This window comes from Musa acuminata, chromosome BXJ3-10, assembly GCF_036884655.1.
Source record: "Musa acuminata AAA Group cultivar baxijiao chromosome BXJ3-10, Cavendish_Baxijiao_AAA, whole genome shotgun sequence".
NCBI classification, from domain to species: Eukaryota; Viridiplantae; Streptophyta; class Magnoliopsida; order Zingiberales; family Musaceae; genus Musa; species Musa acuminata.
In genome coordinates, this window is record NC_088358.1 from 13,013,279 (window position 1) to 13,033,591 (window position 20,313).

General features: G+C 40.2%; 1 protein-coding gene and 1 pseudogene across 3 annotated transcripts; one reads left to right on the forward strand and one right to left on the reverse strand.

The window, feature by feature from the left end:
* The first annotated feature begins 9,330 nt into the window (after positions 1-9,330).
* On the forward strand, positions 9,331-13,203 carry LOC103974396 (serine/threonine-protein kinase D6PK). 3 transcript variants are annotated; one of them, XM_009389212.3, is made up of 3 exons: positions 9,331-9,562; positions 10,151-11,356; positions 12,186-13,203. In XM_009389212.3, the coding sequence occupies exons 2-3, from the start codon at positions 10,416-10,418 to the stop codon at positions 13,060-13,062; spliced, it is 1,818 nt and encodes a 605-aa protein (XP_009387487.2). In that variant the 5' UTR covers positions 9,331-9,562; positions 10,151-10,415; the 3' UTR covers positions 13,063-13,203. The 3 variants fall into 3 exon arrangements, with proteins under 3 accessions (XP_009387487.2, XP_009387490.2, XP_009387489.2); XM_009389215.3 differs by lacking the exon at positions 9,331-9,562 and adding an exon at positions 9,583-9,704; XM_009389214.3 differs by lacking the exon at positions 9,331-9,562 and adding an exon at positions 9,587-9,724.
* Positions 13,204-14,794: 1,591 nt separating this feature from the next.
* Positions 14,795-15,570, reverse strand: LOC135650598 (UDP-glycosyltransferase 708G1-like; annotated as a pseudogene).
* Between the last annotated feature and the right edge of the window lie 4,743 nt (positions 15,571-20,313).

Consider the following 20,313-nt stretch of genomic DNA (forward strand, 5'->3'; position numbering starts at 1 on the left):
GGTGATGCAAGGATGGCATTGTGCAAACATTATTTATAGCATCACTCAAGGTATTTCTAATCACAGTGTTTATCAATTCATATATTTCTCCCCCTTTGTCATCAACAAAAAGCATTGTTATACAAGGAAGACCAATTTAGACGAAAGCTTATAGAGGGATTTTACATAGATTGCTTTGAAAACTTCTTCCCCCTTTTGTCATAATTCATTTTACCCGTAAAGATATTACAGAATGAAATACATATTCAGGAATCACTTTATCAGATTTAATTCAAAAACTTATTTTTCATGAAAGTGTACGAATAAATCTGTTTTATAGCATTCGAACAACTAAGATGCATTTGGACAAGATTTTGTTACAGATTTTCACATATAATTATAGAAAATGGCATTCATGTGATCTGATCATTCAATATAGTCCGAAAAGTAATTTTAACAAGTTTATTTATTCGGACACATCAACATTCCTAATCAATGCACAAGGTTTTCAAAACTTTTAGTTTCAGAACACAATATTCTTATCACATATCAAAAAAAAAACGATATGATTAAAGTTCGAGATAACCTTTACCACAAAGCACATGTCAAATGTTTACCACAATAGATGTTTACAACCAGCATGTCAGAAGTAACATAAGAAGTTTACAACAACAAATGTTCATACAAGTTCATTCATGAGGTGGAAAATTAAAGTGCCTAAACAAGGAGTCGAATTGACTATGAATCTGCTGTAGCTCTGATAGAATTTGATCTTGTCATTGTTCAATCCGTTCTTGTCTCTGTTCGAATCGGTCCATTCGAATCCCAATTTCTTCGACGGATGTATGAGTTTGCTCAACTGGATGTGTTTCCTCAAGGGGAAGGATTGGAGGAGATTGAGTACCCCTAAATACTGGTGTTTCCGGTTCTGGTTCAGATTGAGGGTGATCTGTCCTTCTAGGGAGTCTAGCCCAGTTACCGTTTCTATAGTAACATCTTAGTCGGTGAAGTAGATTTTTGTTTATTATGCTGTATCGATCTACTTTCATTACTTCTTCTTCTGGTGATATTAGAATGTCGTAAGCTTTTATTATTCTAGTGATTATACCACCATATGGGAGCATCATATCTTTCTTAGATAATTTTAACATGCTTTGTTGGATAAGATAGCCAAGGCAGATGTCATGTCCCTTCATGATTAAGTACATAGTTCCTAATTCTAATTGACTCACTTCATCATGATGGTATTGTTTAGGAAGGATTATACTAGTCATGATATGATGAAGTAATTTAGTGTTCATAGGTAGTAGATGTTCACAACTTTTAGGAACTAATGTTATGTCGGGATTGTCCAAGATTGTTCCTAAGGCTTCAGCATAGGATGTTCCAATAGTTTCATCAACCCATGATCCTCTAAAGTAAAGTCCTATGCTTTTCATGGGAATGCCTATCATATCATAAATGAATCTATTAGTGATTGAGATGTGTTGTCCTAAAAGATAGGTGGACATCCTTTCTTCCTCATCTATTTTTATGTTATTGTAAAACAATCGAACTAATCTAGGATAGATGGGTTCATTAATCTGCAAGATTGGAAGTAGATCTAGGTTTGCAAACCATTGGATAGTTTCTAAGTTTCTAAGTTCATGTATGTCTACGTATTTTCCCTTATGGATGCTTCTAAGTTCGAAAGAGGGAAATTTTTCAGCATGGTTTTTCGAATCAAAGAGGGTGAAATCAAACTCTTCTACTAATCTCCTCTTTCCCTTGTCCCTTGAGGATCTTCTAGATCCCATAACTACAACAGTTTAGAGGGATAAAGATGAGCAAGAGTGAATGGAGAGCAAAACAGAATTTAAGAGGTTCTTAGAGAATACCTTGGTTGATTCTTCAAAAGAGAGAAGGATTCTTGATGTTTTGCTCCGAAATGGGAGGTATTTGGGAAGCTCAACGGGGTGAAGTGGAGATGGAGGAGGTTTGGGGGAGTAGAGAAGGGAAGGGAAGTGAGCTGGGGTCGGTTTCACAGCCGGCCCTAGTGTGGGTTTAAAGGGCAGAGCTGCTGGCGGTTGCACCTCTGGCTGGAGCGGTGCAACCTCTGGCAACCCGTGATAGCTGGAGGTGCCACCGCCAGCTGGAGAGGTGCCACCGCCTGCAGCCAGTGAGCACCTAATATGATTTGATTAGGGAGCTTTTGCCTTGAGGAGAGTTTCAGAGCAATTAATGTTTGTTACATGATTTCGTATGAGTTTTTTATTTAAGGAAGAAGCTCTTGTACGATCAAGATAGATCTTTTAACGTGCATACGTATGTTTGTTTGGTATCCCTTTTAAGATCATGACATATTTAGTTTCTACAAGAATTAATTCGTAGATGAACGGGTTTTGAAGATCAGGGGGGTATGTGAATTTGGATATCATACGTTTCTAATAAGGTTGTATCGAATTTGTGATTTCACAACTTCCACTTGTTACTTAAGCGTTGCGAGTTCCTTTTTGATTCTTGGTTTATGACCATTGAGAGTCAAGGAGTAGAATATCATTTCTTGCTCCGGCCTAGACTTTTAATGTTTTTATAGAAAGGGATGATCTTTAGGAACCCATTTGCTTTTGGGTGCCTCATAAATAGATCTACATTTTCTATCATATTGCATAGAGTTTATCATGGTTCCTTTAGGAACCCAAATTAATTTGTTTGGACTTATTTTCTTGAATGGACAACAATGTGTCTTGTGTCCAGATTTGCAACAAAAGTTGCACTTGGTTTGGTGTTGAACATGTAAGATGGAGCCTTTTATGAAGGTGGTTGGATTTTGGTGAGGATTTCTCACAAATCCAATCCCGCTCCTTTTTGGAATGTGACCCTTGTTTGCAAGGATCATGTTTAATGACTTGCTACCAACCTCGAATTTCTTCAAGGTGTCCTTGAGTAGCAGGTTTTCTTTTTGCATAGTTTCTAAATCATGACATTTGATACATGAATTTAAACTATCATGATGTTCGACTTTTAACTTATCAAACTCACAAGTAAGACTATCATGCATCTTTTTCAGCAATTTATATTTTCTACTTATACTCTTGCATTCGTCAAATAAGTCATTGAAAGCATTTAATAATTCATCGAAAGATAAATCAGTATCTATTGAATTTGTTACCTCGTCTTCGATGGCCATTAAGGCGTAATGAGCAACTTGCTCGGTGTTGGACTCCTCTTCCTCAGATGCGCTCGAATCATCCCATGTTGCTTGGAGCGCCTTCTTCTTTGTTGTTCTTTTCTTGACTTGGGGACAATCACTTTTGTAGTATCCCGGCTTTTTGCATTCATAGCAGATCACTTGGTCCTTTTTGGGTTCAAGTTTATTTTTTGCATCATTCTTAAACTTGTTTCTTTTAAAGAACTTTTTAAACTTTCTTGTTAGAAGTGCCAAGTCATCATCACAGTCCTCATCACTTGAGTTTTCTCTCAAGTGGCATTCTGACGTTTTGAGTGCCATATCCTTCCTGTTCTTTGGAAGGATGTCTTCTTGCTCTTCATGAGCTTTACAAGTCATTTCATAGGTCATTAGTGACCCGATTAGTTCTTCAAGAGGGAAATTTCGCAGATCTTTTGCCTCTTGAATAGCGGTGACTTTAGGATCCCAACTCTTAGGAAGGGATCTTAGTATCTTATTAACAAGCTCAAAATCCGAAAAGCTCTTTCCGAGTCCTTTTAAACCGTTGACGACATCCGTGAAACTGGTAAACATGTCGCCAATGGTTTCACTCGGTTTCATCCGAAAAAGTTCGAAAGAGTGTAACAGCAAATTGATTTTTGACTCTTTTACTCTACTTGTGCTCTCATGGGTCACTTCGAGTGTGTGCCAAATATCAAATGCAGTTTCACAAGTTGAAACACGGTTAAACTCGTTTTTATCGAGTGCACAAAATAAGGCATTCATAGCCTTTGCATTTAGAGCGAAAGCCTTCTTCTCCAAATCATTCCAATCGATCATTGGAAGAGAAGACTTTGAAAAACCATTCTCGACAAGATTCCATAATTCAAAATCCATAGAAATAAGAAAGATCCTCATTCGGGTTTTCCAGTAGGTGTAGTCCGTCCCATTAAACATGGGTGGACGTGTAATAGAATGACCCTCTTGGTTTCCGGCGTAAGCCATCTCTCTTGGGTTTTAATCCTTTTGAGAGTTAACCGGGCTCTGATACCAATTGTTAGGATCGAGAGCACTAAGAGGGGGGGGGGTGAATTAGTGCAGCGGAAATCTTACAGCGATTAAAAACCAAAAGCTGCGTTCGTTCAATAAAAGCTATTATGATGCAAAAGCTAATTCTCAGTTTGTATCTAAGTGCAGTTTGCGTCTAAGCGCAGATTGCGTCTAAGCGCAGTTTGCGTCTAAACACAGTTTGCGTCTAAGCGCAGTTTGCCTCTAAGCGCAGTTTGCGTCTAAGCGCAGTTTGCGTCTAAACACAGTTTGCGTCTAAGCGCAGTTTTGCGTCTAAGCGCAGTTTACGTCTAAACTCAGATTTACGTCTAAACGCAGTTTTACGTCTAAACGCAGATTTACGTCTAAACGCAGATTTACGTCTAAACTTTGAAACTCGTTTGTATACTCGCAGAAGGCAGTATGCAGTTGAAATCAAGACGTAAACGTGAACTGAGAACTGATGATTATGAGAGGAAAGCCGATTTACGTCTAAATGCAGTTTTACGTCTAAATGTTGAAACTCGTTCGTAAAATTGTAGAGGACAGTTTGCAGTTATCAATAGGATCAAAATGTAAGTGTAAACTGCAAAGAAACTCTTTCGTAAAAGCACGGAAGACAGTTCTGCAGAATCAAACGTAAACGTAAACTATAATGTACGAAAATACGAATTTACGTCTGAATGCAGATTCGGAAGAACAGCACTTAGAACTTGTTCGTGAAAGCGCAGAGAGCAGTAGTAATGGAGGAGGTTTGCAGTAATGATAAAGTGCTCAAAAATAAACGCAAACCAGAGATTTAGAGTGGTTCGGTCAGCCTTGACCTACTCCACTTTTGGCTTCCTCCACCGACGAGGTTGCCGACGTCAACTAGGGGCCTTCCTTCAATGGGCGAAGGCCAAACTGCCCTTTTACAGTTTCTCTCCTTTTAACAGGCTCAGGAGACAACCTTTACAGACCTTTCTCTCCTCACTTTACAACTGAAAACTTGAAGAACAGAAGGAGGAGACTTAAAGGCTTTACAACACTTTTGAGCTCTTAGAATCACAGAAAAGATCAAGATTTCGGTGTAGGTCTGTATCTTTTCAGTGCTGAATGGGTGGGGTATTTATAGGCCCCAACCCAATTCAAATTTCGAGCTCAAAACGATCAAATCCCGGAATTCCGGGATCAGGCGGTTGCACCTCTTGACTGGAGAGGTGGCACCGCCTGGCAGAGCTCGAAGTCTGAGCTCAAGCGGTTGCACCTCTCGACTGGAGAGGTGGCACCGCCTGGCAGAGCTCGAAGACTGAGCTCGGACGGTTCCACCTTCTCTGTCAGGGGTGGTTGCACCTTCCTGCCAGAGCTCGAAGACCGAGCTCAGGCGGTGCATCTCCTGACCAGAGAAGTTTCTCTTCTCTGCCAGAGGTGATCGCCCCTTTCTGCCAGAGGTGGTTGCACCTCTCTGCCAGAGGTGGTTGCACCTCTTTGCCAGAGCTCGAAGACTGAGCTTAGGCTGTGCATCTCCTGGCCAGAGAGGTCGTACATCTCTTCCAGAGCTCGAAGACTGAGCTCGGTGATTGCATCACCAGGCAGAGCTCGAAACTTGAGCTCAGGCGGTGCTACCGCTTGACAGAGGAGGTTGCACCGCCCAGTCTCGCTTGGAGACTGAGCCCTGGGCGGTTGCACCGCCTGGCTGGAGCGGTTGCACCTCCCAGTCTCGCTGGGAGACTTAGCCTGGGCGGTGGCACCTCCCTGCCTGGGCGGTTGCACCTCCCACAGCTTCTTGGGTTCGAATGGGTTGAACCATTCGACCCAACTTGAGTTCTTCAGGGGCCCAATTGCCCCAGGATTAAGCTAATGGGATCACCTCCCATTTCTAACTTAATCACCGTGCTAACTACGATTAAATCTAAGATAATTTCTGCAGCTTTGCTTCGGTGCGTCAATCGCTTCTTCCGGCAAGTTTCCGGCGAACTTCCGTCGATCATCCGATGAACCCTCGGTGATGCTTCTGCGGACTTCCGGCAAACTCCTGGACTTTGCGACGATCCACTTGGCGAGTTCCGACGAGCTTCGCTTGGCAAGCTTCTGGACTTCTCGGATCTGTTCCCGCAGAACCTCCGACGACCGTCCGTACTTCCGTCGAACTCTCGAACTCCCAACGTGATCATGAATTTGACTCCGGCGCAACTCCTGCTGCTTGTCTATCTTTCATCGTAGTTAATCCTGCACACTTATCTCAACACATAGATTAGACAACAAATGACAATTGACTTCATCATCAAAATCCGAGATTCAACAGAAATTACCTCAATCCAGCTAGATAGAAATGTAATCCAGTGGCGTGATTGGTATGAAACTTGCCACAGAGTTTCTTCATGGGAGCAGTTCAAGATAAGGCTTCTTGTTCGTTTTGGCCCATCTGAATATGAGAATATTAATGGATAGCTCACTAAAATTCATCAGACTTCTACAGTGTTAGAATATCATAGCATGTTTGAAAGATCATCAAATCAAGTCAAAGATTAGTCTGAGCGACAACTAGTGGACACATTTATTGAAGGACTTAATCTAAATATTCGGTATGAAGTCAAAGCTCATCAACCCTGCACTATGATCGCTGCGATATCATTTGCATGTTTACATGAGCAAAAAATCAACGGGGAAAATCGTCGGAATAGAAGTGACAACAAATAGATGATCAACAAGCCACCCACCCCATCTATTCCCAACCGGAACCCTAAACACTCAAAGACTAACCCGAGAAGAACATAAGGAAAGATCAGTGAAGGGTTTATGCTGGCATTGTGTTGAAAAATGGAGTAGGGAGCACCGATATAAATAATGACAACTTCTTATGATTGAACTAATTGAGGTGGCACCGAAAGCTTACAATGTAGACTTTGATCATGAAGGTATGGATTCTGATGATGATGTTGGACCTATCATACATACAGTGTATGCATTAGCCGGCTACTCTAACCCGTAGACTATAAAAGTTAGAGGAACTTTGGAACATCAACATGTTACATTTTTTATTGATACTGGTAGCACTAACAATTTTATGGACAGTAAGGTTGCCGATCGATTGGCCTACCACATTGAAGACTATAACAAATTTAAAGTAAAGGTCGTCAATGGATGGATTTTAACCTGTGATAGCAAGTGCTTAAAGATTAAGTTGACTTTATAGGGCCAAAAGTTGTTTGTGGACTTTTTTTTGATACTCTTGGAAGACTTTGAAGTGGTGCTTAGAATTGAATGACTATCAACCTGGGTGATGTTTCATATAATTTTTCTAAACTAATCATAAAGTTTTTTATAAATGGAAAGCAGGTGATCCTAAAGGGAAGACGTGGAAGTAAGGTCACAATTGCCACTAGCCATCGGATGGAGAGGGTTTTTCATAAGACTACAATACCAAAAGGCTAACATATTGCTTATACTATCAAGAAATGGAGATCATACTTACTCGATCAACGGGTTATGATGCGCCGTAGATACCCTATGACTAAAGTGCTGAAAGAGAAACTCTCCGAATTTGATGCTGCTCAGCCTTGAGGACAAGGCTAATTTGAAGAGGGAGGAATTGTTAGGACCCTTTTATTTTATGAGTTTTTGAATAATATTTATTGAGTTTGCTTAGTTCAGTTAGAGTTAGGTATATGTTTATTTAATATTTATTTATTATTAAGAGTTTAAGTCCGGGTGGACTCTAGGTGAAACTCTATAAATAGTGATGTAATTATTTCTTTTCGATAGATAATGAAAATATTATTCAGTCTTTTGATAAAGCTTAAGAGGCCAATCCCCTCGAAGGGATCAAGGAGGCTGATCCCCTCGAAGTGATCATTCTCTTTTCTCCCATTTCTTTCATGATAAAACCCCAGGATCTTATCACATTCATAACTAAGCTAGACATAGAAAATTATTGTAATTATCTTTGACTTAGTACCTTGATTGATCTTGTAGCATATATGTAAATTACAATGTAAAATAATGAAACGAACATATCAGCAATCACAGCAGCTTTGTATCTCTTCACTTTTCTCTACTATTCTTCATATAGCTGCTTCCATCCAACCGGAAGACTCCACATCCCCCATATACAATGCAACACAGTAGTTGTTGGACAACGCACACCCGAGACATCCTCCACACTCGGCAACAAATGGGGACAATTTAGAAAAATTTGATGGTCACCATCTTTATAAACATTTTGTCAGATTGTAACCCTCTTAATTCTTCCTACTACCCTTTCAATTCTGTGAAGCACTGTCCATTTAGGGAATTACTGTCCATTCAGATGCTTTGCTACTGCCTGAGCTGAAATAACATGGAGATCAAATATTTTCAGAGTGCAGCACCAATATCATCGAACAGTTCCTTGGCGAGGGAGACGTCCTTTTGTTTTTTGTTTTCGAATTGGAGAAAGAAACTTAATGATAACTACCATTTTTGTCCTTCCCACCTTTAAGAAGATGAGACGCAAACCCACAAACAACCTTGTTCTATTACCACAAGAAACCTTTAATGACCAAACAACTGTGGTATCTGAAGTTTAATTTTCATGAGAGCTTCCTCAAACAAAAAATCTGCAGCTGGTTATTTCCCTGAAACAAAAACTGCTACAGGGTGAATTCTCTTTGTGCGTGTTCTTTCTGTTTGTCTGAACAGAGGGAGAGGAGGATGAGTATGTGCGTGCCTACTCAGCATGATCTAGGAGTTGCCAAAAGCAACTGAAAGAGATCCCCACCATACCTAATTGGAAGAGAGGGACCAGGGGGCATCAAATCGGCGCAAACACCATGAAGGCCAAATGAGAGGCAGACCGAACTCCGCCGGACTGCATGGCTGTCGGGTGGGCCACCCGCTGTCCCCCGACAGCCTTCGTGCATCCATCAGATCAGGTGGGCGGAATGATCCTTGTTGGCCGCATCAGCTAATTAGCATCAACCACCAAGTTGTACCGTATCCATCATGCATGGGTCCATGAGATGACGCTTGAAGCTAAATCTTTTCTTAGATTTCTTTACCCATTGCCGCCTCAAAGATTTCAGGGGATGATGCCATCTTCTCCACTGTAATTTTCTAGGGGTGGTTTAGTCCATCATAAATGGCTGAAATAAGAGAGAGAAAGAAGGGGGCCGATCTATTGGGAAGTGCACATTTGGACAGAAGGAAATAATGGAATAAACAGAAGGTTTGAGCTTTAACTTTGACCACTCTCCCTTCTCTCCATGAACTTTACGCACACCCACACACAAATTGCCAAGTCGAAAACACTTTTGAAGCTGCCCCTTTCTCCCTTGAATCCTTTCCCTTGGCCAAACTCCCTTTCTTACCTCTCTTCATTTGTGGAGTCTGGGAAGAACATCCCATATTTGCCGATCTGAAGTCCTAAAGGTGCGACCTTTGCTGCTCTTTTCCTTTTTCTGTTTAGTTCTTTCTCGTTCTCTTTGGTTTCAGAAGGTTGGATCTTTGCTTTGGGGCTTAGATCTTTACTTTGTGCTTTGGGGTTGACGATCCGGAGGTCTTACTGAAGAAGGTTCTTCCCCTTTGCTGTTGGTTTGCATCGATAAACCCCTTTTTGCTGCTATGGTTTCTTTTCTTTTTTTGGTTGACTTGATCTGTAGTTCTTTATCTGTGATCTCTTCTCCATTTCTCTCTTTCCCTCTCATTACTGAGATTTTTGAGGGTTTAAGGGAAATTTTTTGCCATATAAAGGTGTTGATGCCTTAATCCAAGGCTGCATCTGGTCCTTTGTTAAAGAAAAGTTACTTGACTGCATAGATCTTGACAATTCTCCTTATGGATCTTGACAACTCTAAACTCGTTTCTTGATCTTGTCATGTTATAATATGCTTTTACGATTGGTTTTCACATAAAGCTCTGTGGTTACTTTCTTCATCTTCTGTTTTCCTTAAATTATGGCTTTCAAGCCTCTAATCTGATATGCTTGCTGGTTAACTCAAATTTTGCTTTTGTGTGCAGTGTACATATTTCCATCTATGAGACTGCCTTGCTCATCAACAAAGAAAACTTCTGAATGAATAGCAGTGGAAAGAGACTTATTTCTTGAATATTTGATAAATCATCTATGTTATTTGCGATGGCAGAGTCCATCTTGGGTAGATCTACTGAGGATGGAGACAGAAGTTTGATTCTTTAGTTGGATGCTGCATATCTTGTTTCAATCTATTAGTAACTTGGTGGTCACATTTCCCAGTAGCTAAACAAGTATTTCAAATAGATATCGATGGCTTCAAACACTGCCTCACGAACCAGATCTGAGCACCAAGCTGAAGAAACTGGGAGTCACAAAATAGAACCAAATTCCTGTAAAACTTCACAAATTTTGAAGCTAAGTGAATCGGTTCCTGCTGCAGCCAAAGGAACTGTAATTGTAAATCAGACCTTGTCAAAGCATGCTGTGAAAAAAGACAGCTCGGAAGATGGGAAACCAAATCACCATCAGGAGCGATCATTTGACACTTCTTTTGAAACTAGTGACAACGATCCCTCAAGTAGTCAGAAACAGCCAATATCCACGGGACTAAATGAGGGGATGGCCATGGATGTTGTTGGAGATCAAGAAAAAAAGAGCTCCGAACAGAGTCACAATGATAGCTTCGCATATGCCAAAGTTAGCGATGGGACCAGCAGTCTCACAAAGACCAGTGGAAGTGCTAAGGTGAGCGACCGAGCTGACTTTGTTGAGAGTGGAAAAAGTAGTATGTGCAGGGCTAGTACAAGCAGTGATGTCAGTGATGAGAGCTCATGCAGCAGCATGAGTAGCAGAATAACCAAGCCTCATAAAGCAAATGATTCAAGATGGGAAGCCATTCAAACAATCCGCTCAAGAGATGGGATTTTGGGTTTGAGCCATTTTAGGTTGCTAAAGAAATTAGGATGTGGCGATATTGGTAGTGTGTATCTCTCAGAGTTGAGTGGAATGGGAAGTTATTTTGCAATGAAGGTTATGGATAAGGGATCACTGGCTAGCCGTAAGAAGCTTCTTAGATCTCAGACAGAGAGGGAGATATTACAATCTCTGGATCATCCATTTCTTCCAACACTTTATTCCCACTTCGAAACTGATAAATTCTCATGCTTGGTGATGGAGTTTTGCCCCGGAGGAGACTTGCACACCCTTCGTCAGAGGCAGTCCGGGAAACACTTCTCAGAACAAGCTGTGAAGTATATTCCAGACTCCCATTCCTTTGACAATTTACCCTTTCAGAATATGCATTAGATGCTTCCATAAGATTTTAAGTTCGTTACAGAGTATTTAGTCAACCCATGCCCATGACTCAAATTTGTGTACGTCGACAATGTTGCATGACATCATTCTGTTAGCATCTTATTCTTTCACCTAAGTTCATGTTGACCGGAAAACTTTAACGGTTATGGAGGCAACAACATATCTATTTTGAGTTAAACTTGCTGGTGGTTTGGATAGAAGGGAGAAGGAAGTATGATTAATAAAGGAAGTATGGAAATGAGAAGGAAGTATGCAACGAGGAAAAACCATTTTGTCATTGTTAGGTTACTCACTATTTGAAAACTTTCTTTTATCCTTTTCTCATTTGGTAGGTTGCAGGTACTTGATTTTGACATTTAAATATTTCAGTAAACCAGATCGTTAGGATTTCGAATGCCTAAAAAGATCTATTGTTGTTGGTTGATTGATCTGTCGAGATCTCTCTAGATTTAAATCAACAAGCTTCATCAAAACTGAGATATTATGTTGTTTAAACAGTAAGCAAATTTGCTAAGATAATTACTATGACATGTTTTGTCAAACAGTGGAAAGCTCATTTATGTTTTATTTGTCTTTGAAACTAATTAGCATTAAGAACTGGTGATTATATATTAGATTAAGTTGACATAATAATCAAATTAAGCTCTATTGTGCTTTCCTAGTAGGTCAGTGTCTCAAAGTGTGCATCCAAAACATCAATATTTCATCTTATTTGGTGATCTGCTATTCACTTATCACTCTCTCTACATGATTCTTGAAATGCAGGTTCTATGTAGCAGAGGTCCTCCTGGCACTGGAATACCTACACATGCTTGGAATCATATACCGTGACCTCAAGCCAGAAAATGTTCTTGTTCGTGAGGATGGCCACATCATGCTTTCTGATTTTGATCTTTCTCTTCGTTGTGCTGTCAGTCCAACATTGATCAAGTCCTCCAATCCAGATTCTGAATCATTCAGAAGGAACAACCCGGCTTACTGTGTCCAGCCTGCTTGTGTCGTGCCATCCTGTATCCAGCCTTCTTGTGTGGCTCCCACAACATGCTTCGGTCCACGCTTCTTTTCCAAATCCAAGTCCAAGAATGACCGGAAACCAAAACCAGAGATTGGGAACCAGGTCAGCCCATTACCTGAGCTCATAGCAGAGCCCACAGATGCTCGGTCGATGTCTTTTGTTGGTACACATGAGTACTTGGCACCAGAGATCATCAAGGGTGAGGGCCATGGGAGTGCAGTTGACTGGTGGACCTTTGGCATCTTCATGTATGAGCTTTTATTTGGGAAAACCCCATTTAAAGGATTAGGAAACAGGGCCACACTGTTCAATGTTGTCGGGCAGCCATTACGCTTCCCAGAGTCTCCAGTGGTGAGCTTCGCTGCCAGAGATCTAATAAGGGGTCTGCTCGTAAAAGAACCTCAGCACCGGCTTGCATATAAGCGTGGTGCTACAGAGATCAAACAACATCCATTTTTCGAAGGAGTGAATTGGGCATTGGTACGATGTGCAAGTCCGCCAGAGATTCCAAAACCCGTTAACATTGAACGGCTGTCAAGGCCTACAGTATCAACAAGCGAGAAGAAAGTTGCAGCTACGGCGAATTATGAAGGTTCCGACAACTACCTTGAATTTGATTTCTTCTAGTAATTCATCACCACTGGAGCAGTCTATCCTAACGCTAGAATCTTGTGGAAGTCAAATTTCTGTTTAGCTGACAGCTGTTTCTAAATTTACCATCAGTTCCAAATTATTACATTAATGCATCTGAGGAAGATATTTTGTTCATCATCAGAAAGCTAATGTGTTTTTTTCTTCTGATACGTTATATTTGCAGAAGTTATATAAACCTTTGCTTGGTAGACCGACGTGGTATGCTGGAATTGATTTAAATGACAAGCTGTTAAAACTTTCTTTGTTCTTCCGATTGGTGCTCCCTTTGGTTTCAAATTGCACTAGTTCTAACTAGTTATGATGGATTCAGGTAAATTGCATTCATCATAAGCAAACTGGAGCTCCAAGTCATGCTTAGGATGGCTACGCTTTGGCCCTTACGATTAAATTAACATACTGCATGAAAAAACTGTATTATTAGAAGTAGCGGCAGGAACTTGAGCTTGTTACAGATCAACAGCCAACATAATCTACTGCGGGAATAACATCGAACAAATTGTATTAAAAGCTTCATCTACCTTAAAATTAACTCATCCATTGTCTGGTTTAGTCCATTCACTAGAATACTATATTGTATCTCACACTATTGTCCTCGAGACTCTTGCAAAGCTTTATAGTACATCATTCACACGGATTTATACATAATTGAACAAAGGATTGCTTCAACCTCTGTTGGAATAGAGATCATTTCAGGCCTTTTGCGATTAACCATAAGCTACAGGTAATTAAGGCTCTCAGGACCATACCACTTCATTATGAGATAGCCATAATATTCTGGATCCTCTAGTAAAAGGTATGATAAGAGAGATTCCCACCTCTAAGTGACAACAATATGACATCATTCTACTTAGTATCATCCCCTTCCTTCCGATGAACATCATAAATTCTTATAAATTCATCAATTATCTTATCTTTAGTAAGAGGGCTTTATTGTTCACCTCAATTTGGTAAAGTTATGTTAAATAGTAGTGTTTTTATCACCATCATTAACCTATTTAATACTAGTGTTAATACGTCATCTAATGTTATTCAGTGTAGTTCGATTGGGTGGACACAATAATCTAATTTCTTCATTATTTAGGGGAATCAATTTAAGAATATTTAAGCTCATTGAAATAAGAACTTGAACCTTGCCAAAGTTATCTTTTGACCTTCTCAGACACTGCAATTTGGCTTGTAAAGCAAGACTGTGAAGGTTTCTGGAAATCAGACATGTAGCCATCGAAAAATTTACTAATTTCGACCTCCTGCTCCATCCAAAAATTTGGAAATCTAAAAATCTTATTTTTATTCATATAAATATCATAAATAAAATTTTAAAAAATAATAATTTATTCAACTTTAGAAATATGAAAGTCAATAAATTTCCAAAGCTGGAGTTATCTAAGGCCTCATCCAATCTTATAAAATTTAGTCAATTTTTTTTTTACCAGTAAAAGACGGACCTCACCACTTACCCACACCTTCATCATCGTATTAGTGAAAAATCCAGCTTCATCATTTATCTTTTATTAAAAAATATTTAAATATATTTTATATAGATATTAGCCAGTTTAATTGGCAAAGACTATCTCATATCACCACTTATCATTTGGACGAAAAGCCAATATAAATACAAACTAAATCATAAACAGCAGCATAATTGACAAGATGACAACATTAAATTTTATTGTCCAATTGAATACTTTAGGACACAGTCATTTTGTCACACCTTCTTCAACCTATCGATGAACTGCGTCGAGGCCTCGTAAGAGCTCCCACCATCGCCTACAGCTGCGACAACTGCCTCCCTCATCCTCGCCGCTGACGCTGACAGAACCTGGTCTCTCATTGTCTCCCTGACGCGCTCGCATATCTCGTCCCCCTTGACCGCCACCTCCTCAGTCTCCCAGCTCCGTTTCTCCACCCACATGCCGAGCCCACTCCACGCGGGTATCCATGCGTTCACCCTCTGATCCCCTAACGTTGGCCAGGCCAAGACATTCACCTCGTGCAATGCTGCTTCGGTCACAGAGTTCCACCCGCAATGGCTAACAAAGCCACCGACAGCTCTGTACTTCAAGATCTTTTCCTGCTCCACCCATTGCTTCACCACCAGTCCCCTCTCCTTCACCCTCTCTAGATACCCTTCACCCAGCAGATCCTCCAACCTCACCGCCTCCTCTTCCTTGTCTACTACCTTGCTCTTTACTACCCATAGGAACCTGCACCCGCTCCTCTCCAGCCCACTTCCCAGCTCCTTCATCAGTTCCGTCGACATGGCGGTCTGGCTCCCGAAGCTGACGTAGACTACCGACCGATCCGGTTGCTCGTTGAGTCAAGGGAGCCAAGCCGATACTCCCTCGGTGGGAACCGCAGCGGCCCGATGGCGACCACCGGAGGCAGCTCAGGGATCACTTCCCCTCCGTTGAGCGCGGCGAGCGCAGCAGGCTCCAACGCTTGGAAGGTGTTGATTAACATGCCGCTGGATCTCGGGAGCATTTGGCGGGACTAATTGTGCTGGTTAAGATTTAAAAGTATATTTTTTAAAATTATTTTATATTTTTATATTTTATTTTTTTAAATAATATGATTAGATAAAATTTTAGAGATAAAAATATCTTGACTTAAATTATTATTCTATATCTATAAATAGATGATGTATACATATTAGATTCATTTAATTTAAATCTAAATGTTTAGACCTATAGGTTCAAGTCTTTTTAAGAAATATAATATAACTTTTCTTTTTTACTTTCATTTTATATTAATTTTTTATTCTTCTATTTGATTTGATATTGAGCTAATAATACTTTATTATTATTATTTAAGAAAAGATTACACTTGCACGTGATTTCTTTAGTGAAGAAGATAATATTTTTTTACTATAGATTATAATAGTCGAGTTAGTGATCTTAGTCAGTCTAACTATAAGATTTAAAAAATTTATTTAAAATCCTATCTCATAAGAAAAAATCTATGGATGTGATCGGTGACAATGCAACACCAAATGATATAGATAGAAAGCTCATTTCTCTTTTTCAATTTCAGATATCTATATAAAACTTTATCTGTGTATTTTTTCTCTCAATTTTGCATGTATTTATTAAACTTATACAAAGTTGGGGATCTAGTAACCCAAAACATCATTATATCCTCTCTATCTCGAACATCACTGATAAGATTATTTAGATAGATGAACCATGCAATAAATGATATGTTGTTGGATAGATCTCTTTCATAGCTAAAATAATTTCTAGATTTCGATTATTGATAATATTCAAATTTTTGTATCCTATAATACATATTCTCAATTGATGCAAGAACCACTCTCATGAATTCTTATACTCATCTCTATCATATTTGCTTGATAGATGTATAGCATCAATATCAAAAATAGGCCACATGTATAATCTAAAACTTCTAAGACGAGCTTCAAGAGATCAAAATATTTTTTAAAAGTAATTTTCTAATGAAACTATCATTTGGACATGAGACTCATAGCCATATAGTTTTAACTCCCTTAAAAGTAAAATTATATCAATATATATGACTTGTTAAATTCATCACGAACTTCATTAAGTGTAATCATCCACTCAAGAGAGGCCTTGTTATATGAAACTAACAACTCTAAATCTTTTTAAATATCACAATAATCATCTTTTGGAGGATAATCAATATTTATCATAACTTAATCTTTGATTTGATCTATAATAAAAGAACTACTGCATTTCTTATGATCCATATTCAAGCTTGATAAATTATAACTATGCTCTTTATAAAATTTGATAATTCAAAAACTATTAATTCCACCACGAACTACTATTATCCATTGATAATTAAAAATTTTATAATTTTCTTTTATTTTATACATTCTAGTTGCAACAAGTTTAATCTCAAAATTTCTTCAAATAACATAGTCTTTCAAGGCTTTTTGATATTTAATCCTATCTTGAAACACTTATACAAAAATATTATTTGAGTTACAAAATAATATATATTAAAAAATATTATAAAATAACCTTAATGTTATTATACCCGACCAATAAATTGATCATTGTATGAATAATAATAATCTTGGCTACAATTATATTTAGTAAATATTTGTTTAATATTATCATATATATCCTCAATTAAAATAATTTGCTGGCTATCAGCATCTAATGTATTATAAATACTATGGTTTATGTCACTTTCAACCTCTTCTTGTAATCTTTCTTCAGCCAATTTATTTTGGAAGACATCATTACTATCATTATCTTCATCACAATAAAATAGATCATTTAAGTTTACAGAAAGAGTCTCAAAATCTAAGTTCTTTGAAAAAAGTGATTTTCATTCAGACTTGATGATTCACCTAATGTCTATCAATATTATCAAGAATCAAAAAAACTTCATCAAGAATGGGATCTTCCATACAATGAGATCATTAGAATTAAAAATATTATTTTTTGAAATCATTGAACCAGTATAACAGTAAAATAACACATTTGCTTCCATGAAACAGATTTTTTTTTTAAGACATCAATATACTTACATGATATTTTTGGTCTTCTTTATTTAAGAAGAAAGGAAAAAGACAAAGAACAAAAAATGTTGAATCTCGGATTTTGATGATATAATCAATTGGTGGGTTAATTGATCTAATCCATATTATTGAGTTAAGTGTGCAGGATTCACTACGATAACCAGAAAACATAAAGCAAGGATACCGAAGTCAAGTTCGATGGACGTTTAAAAGTCCGAAGAATCGTCGGAGATGCTGCCGGAACCAACCGAGAAGAAATCGGGAACCTGTCGGAATTTTCGGAAGTTCGCCGAAGAGATTATCGGAGGTTCACGGAGATCACCGAGAAGGCTCGGCTACTCGTTAAAGTCATCACAAGTTCGGGAGCTTGATGGGAGTCCGTCGGAAGAAAGTTCGTCGGAAAGCTCGCCGGAATAAGACTCGACGTTCGCGGTTGAAAACTTGCTTAGGATGTGTTTTGTTATGTAGTTCACTTGTAATTAGGATTAGGATTAAGAGATAATCCTATATCCTGGTTAGGGGCCAACTAGGCCCAAAGTCAGATTTGGTTTGGGCTAAAATTAAGCCAAACCAGTGAACCGGAGAGCCAAGCGGTGGCACCGCCCAGCACCCGAGAGCTGGGCGGTGACACCTCCTGGGTTGGGCGGTTGCACCGTCCAGCACCTGAACGCTGGGCGGTGGCACCGCCAGCATCGGGAACTTAAAGAGAATTCAAAATTTGGAGCCCAAATTTTGGAGCCCAAATTTGAAGCCTCTTGAGGCCTATAAATGTTGAATCTCGGATTTTGATGATGAAGTCAATTGTCATTTGTTGTCTAATCTATGTGTTGAGATAAGTGTGCAGGATTAACTACGATGAAAGATAGACAAGCAGCAGGAGTTGCGCCGGAGTCAAGTTCATGATCACGTTGGGAGTTCGAGAGTTCGACGGAAGTACGGACGGTCGTCGGAGGTTCTGCGGGAACAGATCCGAGAAGTCCAGAAGCTTGCCAAGCGAAGCTCGTCGGAACTCGCCAAGTGGATCGTCGCAAAGTCCAGGAGTTTGCCGGAAGTCCGCAGAAGCATCACCGAGGGTTCATCGGATGATCGACGGAAGTTCGCCGGAAACTCGCCGGAAGAAGCGATTGACGCACCGAAGCAAAGCTGCAGAAATTGTCTTAGATTTAATCGTAGTTAGCACGGTGATTAAGTTAGAAATGGGAGGTGATCCCATTAGCTTAATCCTGGGGCAATTGGGCCCCTGAAGAACTCAAGTTGGGTCGAATGGTTCAACCCATTCGAACCCAAGAAGCTGTGGGAGGTGCAACCGCCCAGGCAGGGAGGTGCAACCGCCCAGGCTAAGTCTCCCAGCGAGACTGGGAGGTGCAACCGCTCCAGCCAGGCGGTGCAACCGCCCAGGGCTCAGTCTCCAAGCGAGACTGGGTGGTGCAACCTCCTCTGTCAAGCGGTAGCACCGCCTGAGCTCAAGTTTCGAGCTCTGCCTGGTGATGCAATCACCGAGCTCAGTCTTCGAGCTCTGGAAGAGATGTACGACCTCTCTGGCCAGGAGATGCACAGCCTAAGCTCAGTCTTCAAGCTCTGGCAGAGAGGTGCAACCACCTCTGGCAGAGAGGTGCAACCACCTCTGGCAGAAAGGTGCAACCACCTCTGGCAGAGAAGAGAAACTTCTCTGGTCAGGAGATGCACCGCCTGAGCTCGGTCTTCGAGCTCTGGCAGGAAGGTGCAACCACCCCTGACAGAGAAGGTGGAACCGTCCGAGCTGAGTCTTCGAGCTCTGCCAGGCGGTGCCACCTCTCCAGTCGAGAGGTGCAACCGCCTGAGCTCAGACTTCGAGCTCTGCCAGGCGGTGCCACCTCTCCAGTCAAGAGGTGCAACCGCCTGATCCCGAAATTTCGGGATTTGATCGTTTTGAGCTCGAAATTTGAATTGGGTTGGGGCCTATAAATACCCCACCCATTCAGCACTGAAAAGATACAGACCTACACCGAAATCTTGATCTTTTCTGTGATTCTAAGAGCTCAAAAGTGTTGTAAAGCCCTTAAGTCTCCTCCTTCTGTTCTTCAAGTTTTCAGTTGTAAAGTGAGGAGAGAAAGGTCTGTAAAGGTTGTCTCCTGAGCCTGTTAAAAGGAGAGAAACTGTAAAAGGGCAGTTTGGCCTTCGCCCATTGAAGGAAGGCCCCTAGTTGACGTCGGCAACCTCGTCGGTGGAGGAAGCCAAAAGTGGAGTAGGCCAAGGCTGACCGAACCACTCTAAATCTCTGGTTTGCGTTTATTTTTGAGCACTTTATCATTACTGCAAACCTCCTCCATTACTACTGCACTCTGCGCTTTCACGAACAAGTTCTAAGTGCTGTTCTTCCGAATCTGCATTCAGACGTAAATTCGTATTTTCGTACATTACAGTTTACGTTTACGTTTGATTCTGCAGAACTGTCTTCCGTGCTTTTACGAAAGAGTTTCCTTGCAGTTTACACTTACATTTTGATCCTATTGATAACTGCAAACTGTCCTCTACAATTTTACGAACGAGTTTCAACATTTAGACGTAAATCTGCGTTTAGACGTAAAACTGCGTTTAGACGTAAATCTGAGTTTAGACGTAAACTGCGCTTGGACGCAAAACTGCGCTTAGACGCAAACTGTGTTTAGACGCAAACTGCGCTTAGACGCAAACTGCGCTTAGACGCAAACTGTGTTTAGACGCAAACTGCGCTTAGA

What these genes read in the sequence shown, in the direction of transcription:
- LOC103974396 (XM_009389212.3), top strand. Translation starts at nt 10,416, where the DNA reads ATGGCTTCAAACACTGCCTCACGAACCAGATCTGAGCACCAAGCTGAA. An exon ending in TTCTCAGAACAAGCTGTGAA is followed by an intron (nt 11,357 to 12,185) that starts GTATATTCCAGA and finishes CTTGAAATGCAG; the next exon opens with GTTCTATGTAGCAGAGGTCC.